Here is a 24,059-nt window from a genome sequence, read left to right on the forward strand (position 1 = left end):
GGTTGCAATCTCGCAATATGTCAGGACTCTCCCCCTTTCGCTTTCCACCCTAGGTTCCCCGTGTCCATTCGTCCAGTTTTCCTGTCCCTTCCTGACTTCGCACCTTTGCTTTTAGGCAGGTGTTGCCCATTTGGTATCCTATACTTGACTGAACTAAGCATGTTCCTCGTGTGTGTTATTGTTTGTTTTATAGGCTTGTCTAATCTTTGGCTGAAAGGTGGGCTTTGGGAGTGGCTTCAGTTCTGAGTTAGCAAGGTTTCCGGGGGCCATAGTCTCGGAGGTTCCTCCAGTCTGTCAGACCAGTAGGTCTTTTTTGTGAATTTGAATTTTGTTCTACATTTTCTCCTGCTCTGTCTGGGATTCTCCATTGTGACCCCTGCCAGAGCAGTTGGTGGTGGTAGCTGAGCACCCTCTAGTTCTTCTGGGCTCAGGCAGGTGGAGGATGTGACTCATATAGCCCATTAGTCTTTTGGGCCAATATTTTTCTTGTGTCTTTTGTTTTCTTCATTGTCCTTTGCTCTGAATGGAATCGGACCAATAGATGTATCTTAAATGGCCACTCGTAAGCTTTTAAGACCTCAGACACTATTCATCAAAGTAGGATGTAGAACATTTTCTTCATGAACTGTGTAATGCCAATTGACATAGATGTCCACTGAGACAATAGTCCCCAGCCCTCAGCCCCAGAAACTCGGCTGCTCAAGGTGGTCGGATGTGTCTAGGAAGCTTCTATGACTTTGCCTTGGTTCAGCTGTGCTGATTTCCCCTATATTGTGTGTTATCTTTCCCTTCTCCAAAGTTAACACTTGTCTACTATCTAGTTAGTGATTTCCCCTCCCTGATATCATCAAAGATTGCTTTTATCTGTGTGTATACCTTTTCTTGGGTTTTTATAATGGTGGTCTCATATAATATTTGTCCTTTTATGACTGACTTATCTCACTCAGCATAATACCCTCCAGATTCATCCATGTTGGGAGATGTTTTGTGGATTCATCATTGATCTTTATCATTGAGTAGTATTCCATTGTGTGTATGCACCATAATTTGTTTATCCATTCATCTATTGATGGGCACTTAGATTGTTTCTATCTTTTTGCTGTTGTGAATAATGCTGCAATGACCATGGGTGTGTATAGATCTATTCATGTGACGACTATTATTTCTCTAGGATATATTTCTAGGAGTTGGATTGTTGAATCATAGAGAATTTCTATTTCTGAATTTTTAAAGATGCACCATATTGTTTTCCATAGTGGTTGTACCATTTTACATTCCCACTAGCAGTGCATAACAGTTCCAATCTCTCTGAAACCTCTCCAACATTTGTTATTTTCTGGTTTTTTGATTCACGCCAGTCATGTTGGTGTGATATGGTGTCTCATCGTAGTTTTGATTTGCATTTCCCTAATAGCTAATGATTGTGAAAATTTCCTAATGTGTCTGTTAGCTCCCTGAATGTCTTCTTTGGTGAAGTGTCTGTTCATATCCTTTGCCCACTTTTAAATTGGATTATTTGTCTTTTTGTTGTTGAGGTGTTGAAGTATTCTACAGGTTTTAGAGATTAGACCCTTGTCAGATATGTTGTAGCCAAAAATTGTTTTCCCAGTCTGTAGGTTTTCTTTTTACTCTTTTGAGGAAGTCTTTTTGATAAACATAAGTGTTTAATTTTTAGGAGCTCCCAGTTACCTAGTTTACCTTCTAGTGTTTATGCATTGTTGGTTACGGTTTGTATTGTATTTATACCATGCATTAAGAGTCCCTAGTGTTGTCTTTACGTTTTCTTCCATGATTTTTATCGTTTTAGGTTTCATATTTAGGACTTTGATTCACTTTGAGTGAATTCTTATGTATGGTGTGAGGTATGGGTCCTGTTTCACTTTTTCACGGATGGATATCCAATTTTTTCCAGCACCATTTGTTAAAAAGACTGTTTTTTTTTTTCCATTTAGTGGACTTTGGTCATTTGTCAAAGATTAGCTGACCGTAGGTGGATGGGTGTACATCTGGGTTCTCGATTCTGTTCCATTGGTCCATGTGCCCCTTGTTGGACCAGTACCAGGCTGTTTTGGCTACTGTAGCTGTATAGTAGGTTCTGAGACTAGGTAGTGTGAGGTCTCCTACTTTGATTTCTTTCTTCAATAAACCTTTGCTTATCCAGGGCCTCTTCTCTTTCCATATAAAATTGGTGATTAATTTTTCCATCTCATTAAAGAATGCTGTTGGTATTTGGATTGGAAATGCTTTGTGTCTAAGGTATGTCTCTTATAGACAGCATATTGATGGGTCTGTTTTTTTTGTCCATTCTGCCACTCTCTATTTATGGGTGTATTTAAGCCATGTACATTCAGTGTGATTATCGATATATATGAGTTTATTGCTGTCATCTTGTGCTTTTTTTGTGGTGCTGACATTTTCTTTGTTCCTTTTACTTTGCTGGGCTGAGTTCCTTTTGTTTGTAGGTTTTCTTTTGTTACAGATTTTGTGTTTACTGAGTTTTTGTTTTCTTCTTTTTTATTTTGATGAGGAGGTTTGCTAACTTTCTTTGTGGTTACCTTGAAATTTACCCTTATCTTCTTAATTTCAAAACAGTCTTTTATTAGTTGATAATGTTTTGACTTCCTCTCCATCTGAGAGTTTTATATGTACACTGTTTATTCCCTCTTTTATTATTTTCACATTGCTGTCATTTACAGATTGACATCTCTCTTTCCCTGTTTTAAGTCTTTTAACTTTGTTTTACTATTGAGAGTGCTGGTTGATATCTGGTTGATGCTTTCCTGTGTCCCAGATGCAGGTTATTTTCTGACATTGTTGGTTTTTTAACCAAATGACTCCCTTTAATATTTCTTGTAAGTCTGGTTTGGTTTTTATGAATTACCTTAATGTCTGTTTTTCTGGAAAGGTCCTAATTTCACCACCATATTTAAGAGAGTGTTTTGCAGGATAGATTTTTCTTGGTTGGCAGTTTTTTTCTTTCAAGGTTTTATATATGTCATCCCATTGCCTTCTTGCCTCCCTTGTTTCTGTGGAGTAATTAGAGCTTAGTCTTATTGTCTCCTCTTTGTATGTGACTTTTCATTTTTCTTAAGCTGCCCTCAGGATTCTTTCTTTGTTTTTTTGTTTTGGCAAGTGTGATTATGATACATCTTAATGACTTTCTTTTGAGGTCTATCCTACACGGGGTTTGATGAGTGTCTTGTATGGTCAGCTTTTTGTCTCTCATATTTGGGAAGTTTTCTGCCAGCAAATCTTCAAAAACCTTCTCTGTCTATTCCATTTTCTCCCTCTGTTCTGGAACTCTGGTCATGGGCAAATTTTTGCTCTTATGTCCCATATAATTCTTAGATTTTCTCATTCTTTGGTTTTTCCTCTAACAACTGGTGTTCATGGATTTGTCTTCAATCTTGCTGATTTTGTCTTCCATTGTTTCAAATTTGCTCCTAAGATCTTCTACTGAGTTGTCCATTTCTGAAATTTTGTTTTTTATCTTTTGGATTTCTAGTTGCTGCTTTTGTATGATTTCTGATTGTTTGTTTATTTTGACATTTTGCTCTCGCGTTATTTTCCTCAATTATTCTATAGCTTCATCTGTGTTTTACTTGATTTTGGCTATATTTTCATTGATTTTGTCTGTTTTCCATGATTTTGTCTGTGTTTTCCTTGATCTCTTTCCTAATCTCTTAAAAAAGAGAGCCCTAAATATTAGTCCTTTGAATTCCATATCAGGTAGTTAGTTCCACTGCCTTTTCTTCAACCAGAAGCTTATCTGATTCTTTATTTTTGTCACTTGCCGGGGCCATCTTCTCCTTCTTTCAATATATTTTGAAATTGTCTGCTCTGTCTGAGACATTAAGATATTATTTTCTTTCTTTATTGATTGTATGCCTGTATTTTCATCCTGTTTTTTGTTTTGTTTTGATATGTCAGAGTGGGTGACTGGTCGTGCTTTGCTGCTTGCTTGTCTGTGGGCACAATAGTTCTTATCTCCTTGTGCAGGTGGGCAGGGCAGCAGCAGGCAGGGTGAACCTACTTCACTGTACTCTGGCTTGTAGAGGTGGTTGAGGGCAGACTTTGTGGGTGCTGTCTGCTTTCTGATGCTGGTCCAGTGGTGTGGGAGCATTCACAGCCCCTCACCAGACTGGTGGGGTGTCAGGTGGGGAGTGGTACAGGCTTGCCTCCTACTGTTCAGCAGCTGGTCAAGTAGCAGGAAGGGAGGGACAGTGTGGACCCTGAGCGCACGGAATTCTCTAGCCATGGCTGTGTGGCAGATGCCAGTGGTAAGTGGGGAGGTGGCATATGGGGCTAGGTGGAAGGGAGAAAGAAAAGAAAAGAAAGAAAAAAGGGGGGCTGTGTGGCAATAGTTGGCAAGTGGGGGCAGGGCAGACTGGGAGGTGGCAGGAAGGGGAGGGAGGTGGCGTATGGGGCTAGATGGGAGAGAGAAAGAAATAAAAAGAAAAATAAATAAATAAAAAGTATTTTTATTAAAAAAAATAAATGGCTGTGTGGTGGGGAACAGCATGTGGGGGAAGGGTAGACCCAGGGTAGTGGCAGTCTGGTATGTTGGAGGCACTCTAGGAGCAGTGGTGCAGCAGGGGCCAGTGGGAAGGGGAGGAGGTGGCATTGGGGCTAGGTGGGAGGGAGAAAGAAAATTAAGAAAGGGAAAAGAGAAAAAAGAAAAAAAAATAATGGCAGCAAGGTGGGGGACAGCGAGTATAGGTGGGGCAGACCCAGGGGCTGGTGGGGAGGGGGGTGACAAATGGGCTAAGTGGGAAGGAGAAAGAAAAGACAGAAAAGAAAAAAAAAAGGAAAATTAATGGCAGCTTAGCTGGGGCCTGTGGGTGGGGGCTGGGCGGGCCCAGGGCAGTGGTGGGTCAGCACATTGGTGGCTCTCTAGCCATGCAGCAGGATGGTGGGAACTGGTGGGAAGGGGAGGGAGATGACATACAGGGCTAGGTAGGAAGGAGAAAGAAAAGATAGAATGAGAAAAAATAAATGGCGATATGGTGGGTGCTTGCAAGTGGAGGCGGGGTGGACTGGAGGGCCAGTTGGAAGGGAGGGGAGGTGATGTATGAGGCAGAAGGGTGAGGGGTGGGAAAGTGTGTTTCTCTGGTAACTGGGTGCTCTGTTTCCTGTTGGGAGCTCCGTGAAGTTGCCTTCACATACTTCCTGCCCGGTGTCATTGCTGGCTCTGTTCCAAGATGGCAACCCTGTGCTTTGTTAGTTGGCAGAGGACCTACACTCTGTATCCCTCCTCATTTTCTGTTTTCCATCAGTTTCTTCTTCCATTTGATGTTTGACCTAGTTCTTAACCCCTTCATTTGATGCGCAGAGTCCCAGGACTGACGTTTGTATCTGTTTTACTTAGTTTTTCAGGTCTTTGCTGCACAGGGTCGGCATGATGTGACTGTCTAGGACACCATGGTGTCCTAAAATTTTTTTGAAATGAAATATTTTTGTTCATTTTATTGCAAACATTTCAAATGACTGAAAATATCTGAGGCTGGCAAGGATGCAGGGAAAGCTGTATTCTTATAACTGTAAACTGGACTGGAACTAAAACTATTGGATAAAAATTTGGCAGTACCAATAAAAAAGAGCATATTGTTTATATGAATTTCCTATTGCTGCTGTAACTAATTACCACAAACACAGTAGCTTAAAACAACACACATTTATTATCTTATAATAAGTCAGACACCCAAAAATCAAGGTGTCAACAGGGATGGTTCCTTCTGGAGGCTTCAGAGGGTTATCAGTTCCTTGCCTTTTTCAGCTTCTAGAAGCTCTGGTGGCGTAGTGGTTAAGAGCCAGGGCTGCTAACCAAAAGACTGGCAGTTTGAATCCACCAGGCGCTTCTTGGAAACTCCGTGGGGCAGTTGTACTCTGTCCTATAGGGTCTCTATGATTTGGAATCGACTTGACGGCAACGGGTTTGGTTTTTTTTTAGAGGCCACCCACATTCCTTGGCTCATGACCCAAATCACCTCCTCTTTTTTTCTTCTGTGTCCATCATCACATCGTCTTCTTCCTTCTTTGACCTTCTTGTCTCCCTTTTATAAGGACCTTGTGATTACATTTAGGGCCCACCCTGATTGTCTAGGATAATCTCCTCATTTCAAGGGCCTTAACTTATTTGCAGCTGCAAAATCTTTTACCATATGAGATAACATTTGCAGGTTCTGGGATTAGGATGTGGATATCTTATGGGAGGCATTGTTCACTCTACCACACTGTAGCACTAAACAATTCTTATCTGGCCCAGGGAAATACTTGCACATATGCAAAAAAAAAAAAAAGAAATTATACACAAGGATATTTATATTAGAAAAAACAGAAAGAAACTAGTGATCAACAATAGATGAATTAAATATAATATGAAATACTATGTAGCCTTCAATGAGTAAGGTTTCAATACATGTACCAACATGAAATAATCTTATTACATGAGGGGAGAGTAAGTTGGCATTACTCATTTATATTTAAAATATATTTTGTATGTGCATTTATATGAATGTAAATGCAGACGAAAGTTGCCAGAATATTTACACACCAAATTACTAACAGGAGTTATCTTCTGGGAGAGGACTGGTGCTGAAGAGGGAAAGGAGGGTAAATTTACATTTTACCCTATATATTATATGTTGCTTAAATTATTTTTAACTATGAAAATGTTACTATATATTATTTGCGCAATAAAAAATAAACCCACTGGAAAAAAATGCATGAGAAATAAATGGAAAATTCCAAGTAACTTTGTGAGGAAAAACAGGTCATGAAACTACAGGAAAAATCATTCCTCATCCAGGCAGGAAAAGTTATACCAGATGTACTTCGGTTTAGCTATAAAAGGGAAATGAAACTGCCAAATGGAGACTTAAAACTCCCGAGACTTACTATCAAGCTCTGATTTACAGGTATTCTTCATGTAGTAAGGATTGATCGCTAACTTTGAAAATAATGAGATGACAGGGAAACATCCCTTAAACACCAGAGTCCTGTGAATGCAGAAGGGTTTGAGGATAGTCCAGGAGTCCTTGGCTTCATGGAGCAGTACTTCTCCTCACTTATCTTAGTAGCCTAATGCTGCCCTAATACAAATCTCACACGTGAATTTAAGGAACAGAAATCTATTTTCTCACAGTTCTGGGGGCTAAAAGTCCAAATCAGGACCTTGGCTGTGTCGATTCCTTCCTTGTCAGGAGCGCTGGGTGTTCCGTGGTTCTTTGGCTTTTAAATAATCCTCACATGGCACCTGCCTTCCCCTGTGTGTGTATCTGTGTATATTCTGGTCTTCTTACAACTGAGAAGTGATTAGGTTTAGGATCCACCCTAAACTGGCATGACCTCAACTGACTGATTACTTTGCTTTAGGCTGCATTATGAAAAGTGATTACATTACATTACGCTATGTACACTATGGCAGGTAATTTGCTCTACCAAGGACCAGCGGATTGAATCACACGTAACTACTCCATGACAGGAGGTAAACCAGTGCTTGGCCAAACAACTTGGAACCATAGCCTGGCCAAGATGACAGGTAAAATTAACCATCACAATATGTGATGCATTCTGATCCAAAAAAAAAAAAAAAAATGTTGATACCTATTAATGAGTTGCAAATGAGCCCTGGGGGCACTCAGCTACTAACCAAAAGTCAGCAGTTCAAACCCACCAGTCACTCTGCAGGAGAAAGATGAGGCAATCTGCTTCTGTAAAGATTCATGGCCTTAGAAATCCTACGGGGCAGTTCTACTCTGACGTATAGGGTCTCTATGATTCGGATTTGACTCGATGGCAATGGGTTGCTACCTGTAGACTGCAAACACTGGTCTAGAGGACAATGTTAAACTTCTTAGTGATGCCCAGGGGACTGTTAATGACCAGCTCACCTTTCCAACCTCATCTCCTGCCTCCCCTTCTGAGGCACCCACTTTTATACCCATTCATCAGACACACCATGCTCTTTCATGCATCTATGTCTTTGCAGGCCTCGTGGATCCTGGCACATAGTTGGTTTAAATAAATGTTTGTTTGCCTAATGAATAAACCAGTGACAGCTGGAGCCCACCTGAATCACTCTCAACTGAGTCCCTGTGTTCTCTGGTGCAGCGGGGCACTGAGTTGCTTTTGGGTCAGAGGAAGAAGCCTGCTCCTCCTCCGAAGGATAACCAGGTATCTGGTGCTGTCCGCCTACCTTGTTGAGGGTGTTGAGAGCTGCCTGGGCTGCGGTGAGGGCTGGCTCTGCTTTGGCCAGGTCTTCCTCACAGTCCTTCTGCTTCTGCTTAACCTCCAGCATGATGAGCGCCACCTTCTGCTCCTCTTCGTCTGCAATGGCTTTCTCTTTGCTCATTTTGTCTGTCTCCACGCCCACCACCTGAATCAGTTTGTCTGCATCTTCGTTCTTCTGCTTCAGCTCCACTTCCTGAGTGGCCAGCTTGGCTTTGAGATCATCCACCTGGGTCAGAGAAGCACAGGGTCATCAGGAGCGGTGACTAGAGGGACCAGGACATGGCTCAGGATGAAGCTCCCTGACCTGAGAAAAGAAAGATACGCTGGACTCCCTCTTTCCTCTATAGCAAACGTGCGAAAGAGTCTAAACACATGCCCCCGACTTTCTCCTCAATTCCCAAATGACTTAGACCGCTTCTACTGACATCGGTGTGTATGTCTTAGAAACTTCATATCCATTTCAATATTAGCATAAGGCCTTGCATGCCAAAAAACACAACAAAACAAAACAAAACCCACAGCCATCAAGTTGATTCCGACTCATAGTGACCTGATAGGACAAAGTAGACTGCCCCATAGGATTTCCAAGACTGTAAAACTTTACGGAGGCAGACTGCTCCATCTTTCTCCTGTGGAGCCACTGGTGAGTTTGAACCGCTGACCTTTTATTTAGCACCTGAGAGCTTAACCACTGTGCCACCAGGGCTCCTGGGAACTTGTTAGAAAGGCAAATTCTCAGGACCTACCTCAAACCTGGGCAGCCCCTGGGTGATGCAAATGGTTAATGCTCTTGGCTGTTAACTGAAAGGTTGGAGATTCCAGTCCACCCAGAGGTGCCTTGGAAGAAAGCCCTGGTGATCTTCTTCAAAAAAATCAGCCATTAAAACTCTGCAGTTTTCATGTACACAGTGGAATATTACTCAGCCATGAAGAGAAGTGAAGTGCTGACAGATGCTACAACATGCACGGACTCTGAAAACATCATGCTCAGTAAAATAAATCAGTCAAAAAAGACAAATATTGTATGATCCCACTTAAATAAATATTTAGAATAGGCAAGTGTATAGAGATTAAAGTTTATTAATGGTCACCAGGAGCAGGAAGGAGGGAGGGGAAGGGAAGACACAATGCTTAGGGGGCACTGCCTTTCCGCTAAGGGTGATGGCAAAATTTGGAAATGGATAAGGGTGATGGTTAAACAACACAATGAGCAAAACTAACGTCACTGGACACGTGAAGACTGTTAAAATGGCAAATGTTTTGCTCCAGGTATACTTATCGCAATAAACAACAAGCAAAAACCACACGCAGCAGAGCTCTGCTCTGACACGTGGCATTACCAGGAGCTGGAGGAGACTCTGAGGCGACTGTTACCCCAGACCTAGGGAACCAGAAACTCTGGGGGCGAGGCCCTCCGGGGGACGCTGATGCCCACCGAGCTTTGAGGTTCCCTGGCCTAGTGTTACGGCCCTTTCAGATGCAAAGGGAAACTCAGACCTATTTATTTCTGGGAATTAAAAAGGTCACTTGTATTTGCAACACGACCCATAAGCTGTACATTCCAGAATGACCTCTTGACTCTCAGTTTTCTTGTATTCTATTTCATGCAACAATCGAAGATTACTGCAGAGCTCCTGGAACGTGTCGAACAGATTCAAAGGCTTTATGATGCAAAATGCATAAGAGGGAAAATAAAACTGAGGCTTAGACGCTGCTGATAATTCCCTTTTCATGGTAGATCAAAAGAAAAGAAAAGGAAAGGAGGAAAAAAAGAATGCTCTTTAATTTTGTGTATTCATAGAAACTGGAGGCTTTGCGGTAACCTCAGATGGAGGCCTGCTCCCTAGAACTTGTCTTATATTCCCATGTCAGAAGGTTAATCCATTTCCATCTCCCGTTGCTCAGCTGCAGAGTTATTTCTACAAGGACAAAGATGCAATTGTAAATCAAAATGATTGAGGCGCATAATCACTCCAGTCAGCAAACATACCAGTAACTTTTTGTTCCTTTTTAAATCTTGGGAGATTTGAGAAAATTGAAGTGGGTTTTTTTATTGGCTGTTGTTTTGTTGATTGCAGATACGGCTTATGACCTTAGGCCCGAGGTAAATGATCACTGACACTGCGAGTAGGAGCTTTATAGCTCTTAAGCTGTGATGTGGAGTGAGAGGAGGGTCCCACCAGTCTGAATTAGGCCTCTCCCCACAAAGCTACAGAGAAGGCATAACTCAGGCCCATTTTATGGCTCTTCTGCAATAGAACAGGAAATTGAGATGGGTAACTTTAAATCTGTCTCTTCTCCTTTTCCTTTACTGAAAGCATTTGGGATACGTTTTAGATTTCTTCTCATTTAGACACTCCCAAGTCTGGATAGGGAGACTAAGAAGGAGAGTGCCACAAACTAACTCTCCCCCTCAGTCCTGCTAGCCCCATGAATATTGACCCTGTGTGGTAAACGGGAGGCTTCCTGAGTGGGGTGATGGATGATATGGTGGTGGTGAGAGGTCTTGCCTTCTTCAGGGACCAGGCACACAGTGTTAAAGGCAGAGGTCAGGCATCCCAGGACCTTCTTCCCAGAACTCTAGGGACCTGGTGACAGGGAATGAGAAGAACTAAAATGGAGTGTTTGTGTGGGCAAAAGCGCATGGGGTCTTCCTTACATTGCCTATGGGGAGAACAATTTTTCTGTAGGCAGCTCTAGACCTTGGGGAAAGGATCCTTATTGCATCTCTGATCCATAGGAGAGAGAGTCAAGGATAATCAATAGCAATACATACTTAGAGTTGAAGACCTATAGATATCTTTCCTCTTAACTCCGAGTCCTTATAGTCTTCCAAATTCTGATATGCATTTGGACTACAAGTAGGCTCTCCTCTCAGACAGAGATGTTTCCCGTCTATAGTTGTCTCTACTGTTAGTTGCTGTTGAGTCAGCTCATGGCAATCCTATGCCTAACAGAAGAAAACATTGCTGGTCCCATGCCGTCTTCATGATCGCTGGTATGTCTGAGTCCACTGTTGTGGATATGTGTGGATATGTGTGAGTCCATCTCATTGAGGGTTTCCCTCCTTTTTGCTGACCCTTCACTTTACCAACATAACCTCTTTTTCTAGTAATTGGTCTTTCCTGATGACATGTCCACAGTGAGTTGAAGTCTTGCCATCCTTGCTTCTAAGAAGCATTCTGGTTGTATTTCTTCTAAGATTGATTTGTTCGTTCTTCTGGCAAAATAAAGAACAAGGAAAGGACTAGCATCTAGAAGACTAAGAGCAAGAACATAGCTCTGAAAATGAACTATTACAGGATTCAGAAAAACATTCAGGAAGATGTTTGGCATCATTGTAGAATGGTTTCTGCGAAATAGTTGAAGAAAAATTTAAGGAGCAGTAAGATGTGTTGAAAATGAAAAAGGACAAGATTAGAAAGGGCAGTTAGGACATTAAAAATGCATCGCAAGCTTAAGAAGTAGAAGCAATAGTGTACAATATTAAATTAGTATTTTAGAAGATAAACTTGAAAAGCTCTTCTAGAATGTAGAGAAAAAGATCAAAGGGATGAAATCTATGATCAAGAACATAACCGATATGAAGCATAGGAAACCCATCAGCTACTCACTGCTCCTTAGAGGAGAGGCCAGACAAAATGGCACAGAACTATATAATACAAGGAAAATTCCCAAGAAGGGAAAGGCAAGGGCTCATTAAATGAACTTAAGTTCTTTACATACATTACATCTGTAGTTAAGAACGGAAGTGGGAAAAAAGGACAAGTCAAAAGAAGGAAGCTCAATAAAACTATCACAAAGGTAAAGTTCTAGAAAATTACAGTAAAAAAAGGGCTCAGATATCTACAGGAACGCGTGATGTCCAGGACATAAGGTGATCATAATTATAGTTTAATTGTGTGCATTCATGGTGTTTTACCACCTTAATCTGAGGGGCAGGCTGTGCTGCCAACAGAGAGTAGAAAGGGGCCACCAAGGAAGCAGAGGCGATTGCTGGGCATAAGCTGGGGACAGAACAGGCACTAGAGTTATCCTCGACTCTCAAGGGAAGGACAGTGATTTGACTAAGATAAACGTGTTCCATTTGGAAGAATCAGTACAAAGTTATAACAAAGACAGGAAGACAGGGTTCGTCTAATGATGGGCAAGCCACTTAGGAGCATAGGAAGAAACGCATGGAGTGAGACAGGATTTGTTTAAGAAGTTATGTTTCAGTGGGTCTTTGGCAAATAATCCAAGAAGAAAAAAGAATATTCGTTAAAGTGTGACCCTGCAAGCATTTCTCCTAATCGTTCATCTCTTTTGGTTTTGAGGGTAGAAGGGAAGCGAACTGGAGAGGAAAGGACACGAAAGGAAAAATTTGTTGTTAGTTGCTATGGAGTCAACCCCAACTCTCGGTGACCTTACGTACAACAGAACAAAATGTTGCCCGGTTGTGCCATCCTCAAATAGCCAGTATATTTAAGTCCATCATTGTGGCCACTATGCCAGTCCATCTCACTGAGGGTCACCCTCACTGACCCTCTACCTCACCAAACATGATGTCCTCCTCGAGCGATTGATCCCTCCTGATGGTGCGTCCAAAGCAAGCAAGTTGGACGATATTCAGTTATGATCCATAGAGTTTTCATTGGCTGATTTTTGGAAGTAGATCACCAGGCCTTTCTTCCTAGTCTGTCTTAGTCTGGAAGCTCTGCTGAAACCTTTCACTATGGGTGACCCTGCTGGTATTTGGAACACTGGTGGCATAACTTCCAACATCATAGCAACATGCAGTAACCACAGTGCAACAAACTGGCAGATGGGTGGTGGAGAGGAAAAAGAGGAGCTGGTAAAGAGGACGAGAGAAGAGGTGCTTTGGGGAATCTGTATACCAGTGAGACCAGATCTGAAGCTGAAGATGGGCACTCTTCCTAGGAGAGCTTAGCCTCAGCCTCGGGCACTGTTTCTGATGACACTGGGACCTCTGGAAAACCATCAAATATTTTTGGATAATGTTCTAACTGGTAGTTACTCGGATTGCAATCCCTCCAGTTCACTGGAAAGGGGCCTCTCCCACCCTCTCTAAGTACCCTGCAGTCAGGAAAGAAATCGAAAGGATGCTACTCACCTGGGTAGAGGTGCTGTGGAGCTTCAGCAGCCCATTCTCAAGTCGCTCCATTTTGGATCTGAGCTCCTTTCCATTCCTGCGCAGCAAACTCTGGTAGAGCCTGATGAACTCCAGAAAGGATTTGGGAGTTGTGTAGTTGTAGCGCTGCTCATTGCTCAGATAAGACTGGGATGTTTGGTTGACACTTGTGTGGACAAAGGCCATGAACTTGCTAATTGACTCCTTTACTGTTGGCTAAAATCAAAGAGCAGAAAGTAAAGAGATAATCTCACCATGAAGATTTGAGATGACTACTCAACCCATGCATTGCTTCACTACATGGAATGTTGTGCTCTGACAACTCTATCCAAGCCTGAACTTTCACCCTGAAATTCTGTACGTGAAATTCCTTGTACCCTGAAGTGGGGAAGGTCTTAAAGAGTGTTTCTTTTTCCTTCTCACCTCAATGTTTTCTGTGTTCTGTAAGAAGCGGAGGCTGACAGACTCTAATGCTTGCTGAGGCCACTCATGGAACCAGTTGATGGCTGTGCAGTTCACAATGGCTGGGAACTTCCTGCTGCGGATCCTCAGTTTGTTTCCCACAGGGGAGAAACAGAGAGTCACCTGAAAAGTCAGAGAGTGGGGAGAGCCAAGAAAGTATCAGAGAAATACTCATCAGAGAGATGGACATTGACTTGGGTCTCTTTATCTCCCAGAAAATTGGAAAGCATCTCCAGCAGTGACAACATTTGTCAAGGCAAGCCAGCCTTTCCAGCTAAAAAGCCAAGAATGCTGGGCCTGCATGGTGCAAGAGAGAGGCTGTGGCCGATAAAGCAGATGAGAAGGGCATCCTTGCAATGGTGCTCAGGCTGAGAAGGGCTATGTCCAGCCCTGTGTTCCCGCCACCCTCCCCCAAGACAGTCAAGAAGGACAGCCATGTTCAAAATATCAGTAGAGCTTCCATCAACCATCTCTTGTGCCTGCCTGTCCTGGGTAGTAAATCTTTCTTTACCTTCAGTTGTCGTTTGACCCGATCTATGAAGAACTTCCAGCAGTTCTCTCTGTTTTCAACAAGACCTTGGCTCTTGACTTCATTCTTCACATTGCTTATGATGTTTTCAACTTCATCATCCGAATAGAGATCTGGGATCTCCCCTAGGAGGACAAGAAGCATAGATGGGTGCTTTGGTATCTTATTGCACAATGCAATGCGGCATGGGATGTCATCCCACCTTGGGCCACAAGCCCTTTGGTTTCCAGGCCATGTTTCACCACCACATCTACTCTAAACTCAAGGTAAGAAAATGTACATTAATGAGTGGAATAGGGGGCAGGGCATTATCTTGTCCTGGAGCCACCAATTGGTAGCACCAAACCAAAATCTGTTGCCGTTGAGCTGGTTCTGATTCATGGCAACCTCATATGTTACAGAATAGAATTGGTCCATAAAGCTTTCTTGGCTGTAATCTTTATGGAAGCAGATTGCTAGGCCTTTCTTCAGTAGCACTGCTGAGTGGGTTTGAACTTCTAACCTTTTGGTTAGTAGCTGAGTGCAAACCCTTTGTACCACCCAGAGACCCTAGTTGTATGGCTCTTAAACGTATGAACAGATGGTTAATCTCACTTGTTACAACAGAACTGTGTAAGATCCTTACATTGTCTTTTCTTCTTTTTCTTAAAGCTTTTATTTAGTAACTACTATACTAATGGCCCTTCTAGAAATTGTGCTTCTAAGGAGCTTAATACTTAGCAGGAGAAATAAAATGGATCAAAAATAGCTATAAGACTGTGGATGAAAAGAGCCATGAGAGACATACAGATAAGTCCATATATTTAAAAAGAGTGAGCTATCAGTTATTATTAAAGAAGAAGCAGAGAATGCAGGGACGATTTCATGGAATTTACTGCATTTACTGCACCTTAAATCAGTGAGGGGAAATACAAACTATTCAAGACATGGTATTAGGAAATCTGGGATATGGAAAAAAATGGTTGGATCCTGTTATGGTTAAGATTGTGTGTTAAATGGGATAGAAAAAGATGCTGGTGAAGAATGAGCTTCTTGGATCAAGTAGACACTTGAGAATATGTTGGCATCTCGTATCTGGAGGGGAGATGAGAGGGCAGAGGGGGTCAGAAGCTGGTGGAATGGACATGAAAAGAGAGAGTGGAGGGAAGAAGTGGGCTGTCTCATTAGGTGGAGAGCAATTAGGAGTATATAGCAAGGTGTATATAAATTTTTGTACGAGAGACTGACTTGTAAACTTTCACTTAAAGCACAATAAAAATTAAAAAATAATTTCTAGCACAAAAAGAAAAGATTGTGAGTCAACTTAGCTGGGCCATGACTCTCAGTGGTTTGGCAGTCATATGATACTGTGATCACTTCCATGATGAGATCTGATATAATGTGATCACCTCCATGATGAGATCTGCTGTGAGTAGCCAATTAGTTGAAAGGGTGTTTCTTTGGGGGTGTGGCCTGCATTGAATATAAGTGACATTCTGGCAAGGCTCGTGGGCTTCTGCTCTCTCTGGATTCTGCAGCTGGCTCCTGTCAGTCTGACCTCTGGTTCTTGGGACTTGAGCTAGCAGCTCACTGCGGTCTTGTCTGCCGATCTTGAGATTTGTTGATCTTTGCAGCCTGTGAGCAAGAGCCCTGCTCTCTGACCTGCTGATCCTGAGTTCACCAGCCCCTACAACTACATGAATCAGGAGAAGCCTGTATCCTAAACCACAAACTTGGGATGTTCCAGCCTCTACAACTGAGTGAGCCATTTCCTTGATATAAATCTCTCTCTATATACATATATTTTTATATGCTTTACTGGTTTTGCTTCTCTAGAGAACATAGCCTAAGACATGCCTTCTCTCGCCAGGTGGTCCTAATGGACACCCTCAAGGTTGTGGAGGTCCGTTGTGCTGTTCAGTAGCACATCCTTTCTTCTTGCACACCCTTACATGTAGGACTGTATTCTCTTCCCTCTTTGCTGTTACTAGTAATGTGTGATGCTCTGGCCAATTAAATGCAAGGTGGAATGACAGGCCACTTTCAGGCAAAAGTTTTAAGAGCCCTTGTACAAGTCTTTGCTTCAGTCCCCTTCACAACAATGGTAGATGCATAGGTTGAGTCTGCTAGTGTGTTGTAACCCCCACTGACCTGTGTACTAGGAGCAAGAGATGAGCTTTGGTTCTATTTAACCACTGAGGTTGTGCAGCTGTTTTTATTGCAGCATAAACAAAACAACATAGACTGATGCATTGGTGCTCCCTGGCTTCTAGGACAGTGTTGGCTCAGTGGACTAGTACATGATCACAGCAGCTCTCATTATCATAGATTTGTCCTGGGCACATGCCCCAGTCCCCCTCATTAAAATCCTGCTTGCTGGACCTGGGAACAAAGAGCCCTGGGGTGGACAGTTGGTGCTTCAGACTGCTCAGCCCCCAGTCTCTCTCTTCTGATTATACCGCCCAGATAATAAGTCCCAGTTCATGTGTCTGGGTGTGTCTGAACCTCACACCACCAAGAAAGAAGCACTGGGAGCGTAGCATGTCCTTTGTACCTGAGGTCCCTATGCTGAAAAGCAACTCGTTCAGGGGAAGATTGATGACAAGGACCTTCCTCCAGAGCCAACGGAAAGAGAAAGCATTCCCCTGGGGCTGGTGTCCTGAATTCAGACTGCTAGCCTCCTAGACTGTGAGAGAATAAACTTCTCTTTGTTAAAGCTATACACTTGTGGTACTTGTGTTGTAGTAGCACTAGATGACTAAGACAGATCATTATTTATATTGTGCACTAGAATAAATTCTAAATAGATCAATGATTTAAAAGTAGAAAAGAAAAACCATAAAAATAATAGAAAAGTCAAGAAAATAATTTTAAAACTTCTAAATGGGGGAGGCATTTCTAACTATAACTCAAAATACGATTTAAAAGAAAAGATAGATAAATTCGACTACATAAAAATTTAAAAAATCCTACATGGTAAAAACAACATAAGCAAAATAAAATAGTAGCAGCAACAACAACAACAGACAAAATACAAAAACCAAAACAAAACCAAGAGTCAACTAAGAAATATATTCTTAAATCAGTTAAGTGATTAATTTTAATATATAAAGAACCTCTTGATAAATAAAGGAAAAGTCAACAATTCAATGCTAAAATAGGCAAAGGATAAAAAAAGGGAGTTCTTAACAAAGGAAATATAATGCCTCTTAAACATGAACAGATGCTTAACTTCAGTTACTATAACAGAACTGTACAACAAAGCTATGCATTAATTACATTTTTAAAATACCAATCAGATTAGAAAAATTTGAAAGTTAGAAAAAACAGTGTATTAATGAGTCTGTGTGTGAAAGTAAAAATTATTTTTATTTATGTGAAAGTAAAATTATATGCTTAATCTCACTGATTAATAAAATTAAAAAAAATCCTAACTAATTATAGAAGAATCAATACATGAATATATGATGACCAAGTAGGGATAACCCTGAAAATGCAAAAATGGTTAAAAGTTACAAAAATCTATGAAGATAATTCACCACATTAATAGACCAAAGAAGTAAAACAATATGAACATTGAAGCAGATGTATAAAATTTCTAAAAATTATCAGCAACCTTGGATCAGGTGGACACTTGAGATTATGTTGGCATCTCCTGCCTGGAGGGGAGATGAGAGGATAGAGGGGATTAGAAGCTGGCAAAATGGACAAGAAAAGAGAGAGTGGAGGGAGAGAATGGGCTGTCTTATTGGGGGAGAGTAATTGGGACTATGTAGCAAGGTGTATATAAGTTTTTGTATGAGAGACTGACTTGATTTGTAAGCTTTCACTTAAAGCACAATAAAAATTATAAAAAAAAATGTGTGTATTAACTTGGTTAGGCCATGATTCCCAGTATTCTGTGGTTGTCTTCCATTCCGTGACTGGAATTTTATGTTAAAGAGGACTAGGGTGGGATTGTAACAGTCCTACCAGGTCACATCCCTGATCCAATATAAAGAGAGTTTTCCTAGGGGTGGCTTGCACCACCTTTTATTTCTCAAGAGACAAAAGGAAAGGGAAGCTAGCAGAGAGTTGGGGACCTCATAACACCAAGAAAGTAGTGCCAGAGAGCAGAGTGCGTCTGTTAGACCTGTGGTCCCAGTGCTGAGAAACTCTTAGTCCAAGGCTAAGATTGATTAGAAGGCCAACAGAGAGAGAAACCCTTCCCCTGGAGTTGACACCCTGAATTTGGACTTTTAGCCTACTTTACTGTGAGAAAATAAACTTCCCTTTGTTAAAGCCAAAAAAAAAAAAAAAAAAAAAATCAGCAAACTAGGAATAAATGAGACTTCTCTTAACTCGATAGTAAATATCTACCCCAAACCTGCAGCAAACATCATACATAATGATGAAAAGCTAAAATATTCCCTTTAAAATGAGGAACCAGACAAGCATGACTGCTATGTTTGAAAACAGGGAACCAGAGATGTCAGTATGTAAATGACGACAACATCAAAACAAAAAAGAGAGACTAAATGGTATAGTTATAGAACTTCCATATAGAGAGGAAGTCAAGGTGATATGAAGAAATAAAAGACTTGTTTAAACTTGGAGAATAAAGGTAAATTTTAAGGTAACCACAAAGGAATCCGAAAACCTACACATCAAAATTAAAAAGAAGAAAAACATAAAGACACAGTAAACACAAAATCAACAATAACAAAAGAAATGAAAAAATAATCCACAAACAAAAAGAATTCAGCACAGAAAATTAAGTGAAACAAACTGTCAACACCACACACACACAAAAAATACAATGGAATGATAGCAGGAATCTCATACATATTGATAATTACGCTGAATGTAGATGGCTTAAATGTGCCCGTAAAGAAACAGAGGGTGATAGAAATGGATTAAAAAACACGATTCATCTATATGCTGTCTACAAGAGACACACCTTAGACACAAAGACATGAACAAACTAAAACTCAAAGAACATAAAAAATATATCAAGCAAACAATAACCAAAAAAGAGCAGGAGTTGGCAATATTAACGTCCGATAAAATAGACTTTAAAGCAAAATCCACTATAAAGGATAAGGAAGGATAAAAAAAAAAAAAAAGGAAGGATACTATATAGTAATTAAAGGGTCCATACACCAGAAGGACATAATCATAATAAACATACCTGCAGTCAATGACAGGGCTCCAAAATACATAAAACAAACTCTAATAGCGCTGAAAAGAGAAATAGTGCCACAATAATAGTAGGTGACTTAACAGACCACTTTCGGTGAAGGGCAGAACATCTAGAAAGAAACTCAATAAAGACACAGAAGATCTAAATGCCACAATCAACCAACTTGACCTCATAGACATATACAGAACACTCCACCCAACAGCAACAAAGCATGCATTCATTTCAAACACACATAGAACATTCTTCAGAATAGACCATATTTTAGGCCACAAAGTAAGCCTCAACAAAATCTAAGACACTGAAATAATACAAAGCATTCTCTCTGATCACAATGCTATCTTAGTTATCTAGTGCTACTATAACAGAAATACCACAAGTGGATGGCTTTAACAAACAGGACTTTATCCTCTCACAGTCTAGGAGCCTAGAAGTCCAAAATCAGGGTGCCAGGTCCAGGGGAAGGCTTTCTCTCTGGCTCTGGGGAAAGGTCTGTGTCATCAATCTTCCCCTGGTCTAAGAGCTTCTCAGCACAGGAACCTCGGGCCCCAGGGATGCATGTACTCATGGTTCTTCTTGCTTGGTAGTAATATAGTCACTCCCCTCTTTGCTGGGTTCTCTGTTTTACATCTCAAAAGAGATTGACTCAAGATGTAATCTAATCATGTAGAATGAGTCCTGCCTCATTAACATAACTGCCTCTAATCCTGCCTCATTAACATCATAAACATTAGGATTTACAACACATAGGTAATTACATCACATTAGAAAATGGAGGACACCTCCGCAATACTGGGAGTCATGGACTAGCCAAGTAGACACACATTTTTGGGGGACACAATTCAATCCATAATGTACCATTCTTTGTCGTTGTTGTTAGGTGCCGTCAATTTGGTTCCGACTCATAGTGACCCTATGCACAACAGAATGAAACACTGCCTGGTCCTGCACCATTCTTACAATTGTTGTTATGCTTGAGTTCATTGTTGCAGCCACCGTGTCAATCCACCTTCTTCTTTTCTGCTGTCCCTGTACTTTGTGAAGCATGATTTCCTTCTCCAGGGACTGATCCCTCCTGACAACATGTCCAAAGTATGTTAAGACGCAGTCTCGCCATCCTTGCTTCTAAAGAGCATTCTGGTTGTATTTCTTCCGAGACAGATTTGTTCATTCTTTTGGCAGTCCATGGTATATTCAATATTCTTCTCCAGCACCACAATTCAGAGGTGTCAATCTTCTTCGGTCTTCCTTTTTCATTGTCCAGCTTTCACTGGCATATCATGTGACTGAAAATACCATGGTTTGGGTCAGGCGCACCTTAGTCTTCAAGGTGACATCCCTGCTTTTCAACACTTGAAAGAGATCCTTTGCAGCAGATTTACCCAATGCAATGCATTGTTTGATTTCTTGACTGCTGCTTCCCTGTCGGTTGATGGTGAATCCAAGTAAAATGAAATCCTTGACAAGTTTAATCTTTTCTCCCTTTATCGTGATGTTGCTTATTGGTCCAGTTGTGAGGATTTTTGTTTTCTTTATGTTGAGGTACAAGTCATACTGAAGGCTGTGGTCTTCGATCTTCATTAGTAAGTGCTTCAAGTCCTTTTCACTTTCAGCAAGCTAGGTTGCTAGGACCCGGCAATCTACTTCTGAAAAGCATTAGCCAGTGAAACCCTTATGAATAGTTTCATCCTTTGGCCTCCCAAAATCCATGTCCTTGCCACATTCACCCTGTCATATCATCCCAAAAGTCTTAAATCAACTTCACGTGCAAATTCCATTCTAAACAAAATTCCTCTTCATCAGTGAAATCTAGAATACAAATTATCTGCTTCCAAAGTACAATGGTGAAAGAGGCACAAAGTAGACATTTCCATTACAAATGGGATAAATTGGAGGAAAAGAAGGGATAACAGGCACCAAGCAAGTCCAAATCCCAGCAGATCATATTACATTAGCTCTCAAAGCCTGAAAATAATCCTCTGTACGCCAAAACCATTTAGGCAATGGCCTTGCCCTCCAGACTCTGGGTTTTGGCCACACTCTTCAGATTCTGGGGGGGGGCCTCTTGGCCCTGGTCTTCAGTCTGCCTTCCAGGCCCACTGGGATGGCAGCTCTGGTCCATTGGATTTGGGTAGCCTCATTCTCTTAGTCCATCTGAATGGCAACCCTACCCCCTGGCCCCAGCAGGCCTTGTTCTTCTGCCCCTTGGGCATGGCAGCCCTACCCCTTCGGCCCCAGCAGACCCTGTTCTTCTGTCCCTTGAGCATGGCAGCTCTATGATCTCAGCTTGGGCAGCAGATTGGGCCCCATCTCTCTGGCACTTGTGAATGGCAGCCCCACACTCTGGAACCAACTTGGTGAAGATCTCACTCTTTGAGACCCAGCACACCGTGGTTCCCTCTTTTGAGACCCAAGAGATTGAGGCCATGCCCTTTGAGACTGAGGCAGCTCTGCTTCCTGTGCTCCTTGTCTCTTCAGCTTCAGCTCGGTGATTCTTTGGCCTCAAAGCCCCTCTGGCCTCTTGGGCCAGCCTGACCTCTGCCCTGCTCAGGCAAGAGTTACAAAGCTCTTTAGCTCTACTGATAGGTGCCTGGAGGCACCTCACTCTGCCAATTAATCTTGACTGGAAAGCACTCAGCTCTCTGTTTCCATGGGTCAGCAAGCTTAGCTTCACTGATAAGTGCCCAGAGGCACCTAACTCCGCCAGAAAGCTTTTTTCCTGAAGGCTCTCAGCTCTGTTTCTCTGTGGGCAGGCTCCCACACTGTTTCATGCCATTCTCCTCATTCTGCTGCTGTTGTTTCTCTGCTACTGCTTCTCACCATCTGTGCTGTTTCCAGTGTTATAGCTCTCCTCACTTCCTTCTAAGCCCTCACCAGAATTGTCTTTGATGTTCATAATTCTACCAACAGTCTTTTTAAGGCAATCTAGACATTTACTATTAGGCACTTTAAAACTCTTCCAGCCTCTACCCATTCATAGTTTCAAAACCACTCCCCTATTTTTGGTATCTGTTAGAGAAGTACCCCATTCCTGGTACCAAATTCTGTCTTAGTTATCTAGGGCTGCTATAATGGAAATACCACAAGTGGATGTGATTAACAAATTTATTCTCTGACAGCCTAGGATGCTAGATATCTGAACTCAGGACCTTCTTTCTCTGTCAGCTCTGGGGGAAGGCCCTTGCCATCAATTTTCCTCTGTCTGGGAGCTTCTCATTGCAGGGACTCTGGATCCAAAGAGTGTGTTCCTTTCTGGACTTTTCTTGCTTGGTGGTAATGAGGTCCCTCTCCTCTCTGTTGGCTTCTCTTTTATATTTCAAAAGAGATTCACTCAAGATACAACCTAATCCTGTAGATTGTGTTCTGCCTCATTAATATAACTCCCTCTAATCCTGCCTCATTAACATCATAGAGGTTAGGATTCACAGCATTAGGTAAATACATCAGATTACACAATACTGGGAATCACAGCTTAGCCAAGTTGAACCACATTTTTTGGGAGACACAATTCAATCCAAAACAAATGCCCTAAAAGTAGAAATTAAAAACAGTAAGAGCAAGGGGGAAAAAAAAAAAAATCAAATATGTGGAAACTGAGCAACGCCTTGCTTAAAAACCACTGGGTGATAGAAGAAATCAAGGATGAAATAAAAAAAAATTCATACATTCAAATAAGAACAAAAACACATCTTACTAAAATCTTTCAGACACAGCAAAGGCAGTGCTTAAACCCATTGCCACTGGGTCAATTTCAACTCATCGTGACCCTACAGGACAGAGTAGAACTGCCCCATAGAGTTTCCAAGGAGTGCCTGGTGGACTCGAACTGCTGATCTTTTGGTTAGTGGCTGTAGCACTTAACCATTTCACCACGAGGGTTTCCAAGACAGTATTTATTGGTCAATTTATTGCAATACACACATATCAAAAAAAAAAGAAAAAAAGGACCAATATCAAAACTGTAACCCTACAACTCAAACAAATAGAAGGAGAACAGCAAAAGGAACCCACAGGTAACAGAAGGAAGGAAATAATAAAGATTAGCGTGGAAATAAGTAAAACAGAGAACAGAAAAATAGTAGAAAGAAATCAAGAAGACCAGAAGTTGAACCTTCGATAGGAACAAGAAAAATCAACAAACCATTGGTCAAATTGACCAAACACACACACACACACACACCCAAAAACCAGAGGAAGCAAATAACCTGAATAAGAAATGAGATGAGTGATATCACAACAGACCCAACTGAAATAAAAAGGATTGTGTCAGAATACTATGAAAAATTGTACTCCAACAAATTTGAGAGCCTAGAGTAAGTGTACAAATTTCTAGAAACACACTACCTACCTAAGCTAACACAAACTGAAGTATAAAAACTAAACAGACATATAATAAAAGAAGAAACTGAAGAGGTAAAAAAAAAAAAAAAATTCCAACAACAAAAAAAGCACTGGCCTGGATGGCTTTACTGGAGAAATCAGAGAAGAGCTCACACCAATACTACTCCGACTATTTCAGAGCATAGATAAGGAAGAAATACTCCCAA

At 41.5% G+C, this 24,059-nt stretch overlaps 1 protein-coding gene across 9 annotated transcripts in view; it reads right to left on the reverse strand.

Annotated features, from left to right (window-relative positions):
• The window catches only part of DNAH9 (dynein axonemal heavy chain 9), a 468,295-nt gene that overhangs the window by 145,513 nt on the left and 298,723 nt on the right, over window positions 1–24,059 (reverse strand). For all 9 annotated transcript variants that reach the window (XM_049859546.1, XM_049859547.1, XM_049859545.1 and 6 more), the window contains 4 exons: window positions 14,337–14,479; window positions 13,787–13,948; window positions 13,346–13,579; window positions 8,198–8,458 (listed from right to left, as the gene is read on the reverse strand). In XM_049859546.1, coding sequence (XP_049715503.1) covers window positions 8,198–8,458; window positions 13,346–13,579; window positions 13,787–13,948; window positions 14,337–14,479 — 800 coding nt within the window. The remainder of the gene's footprint in view (window positions 1–8,197; window positions 8,459–13,345; window positions 13,580–13,786; window positions 13,949–14,336; window positions 14,480–24,059) is intronic.

The sequence above is a fragment of the Elephas maximus genome, chromosome 19, assembly GCF_024166365.1.
Source record: "Elephas maximus indicus isolate mEleMax1 chromosome 19, mEleMax1 primary haplotype, whole genome shotgun sequence".
Lineage (NCBI taxonomy): Eukaryota > Metazoa > Chordata > Mammalia > Proboscidea > Elephantidae > Elephas > Elephas maximus.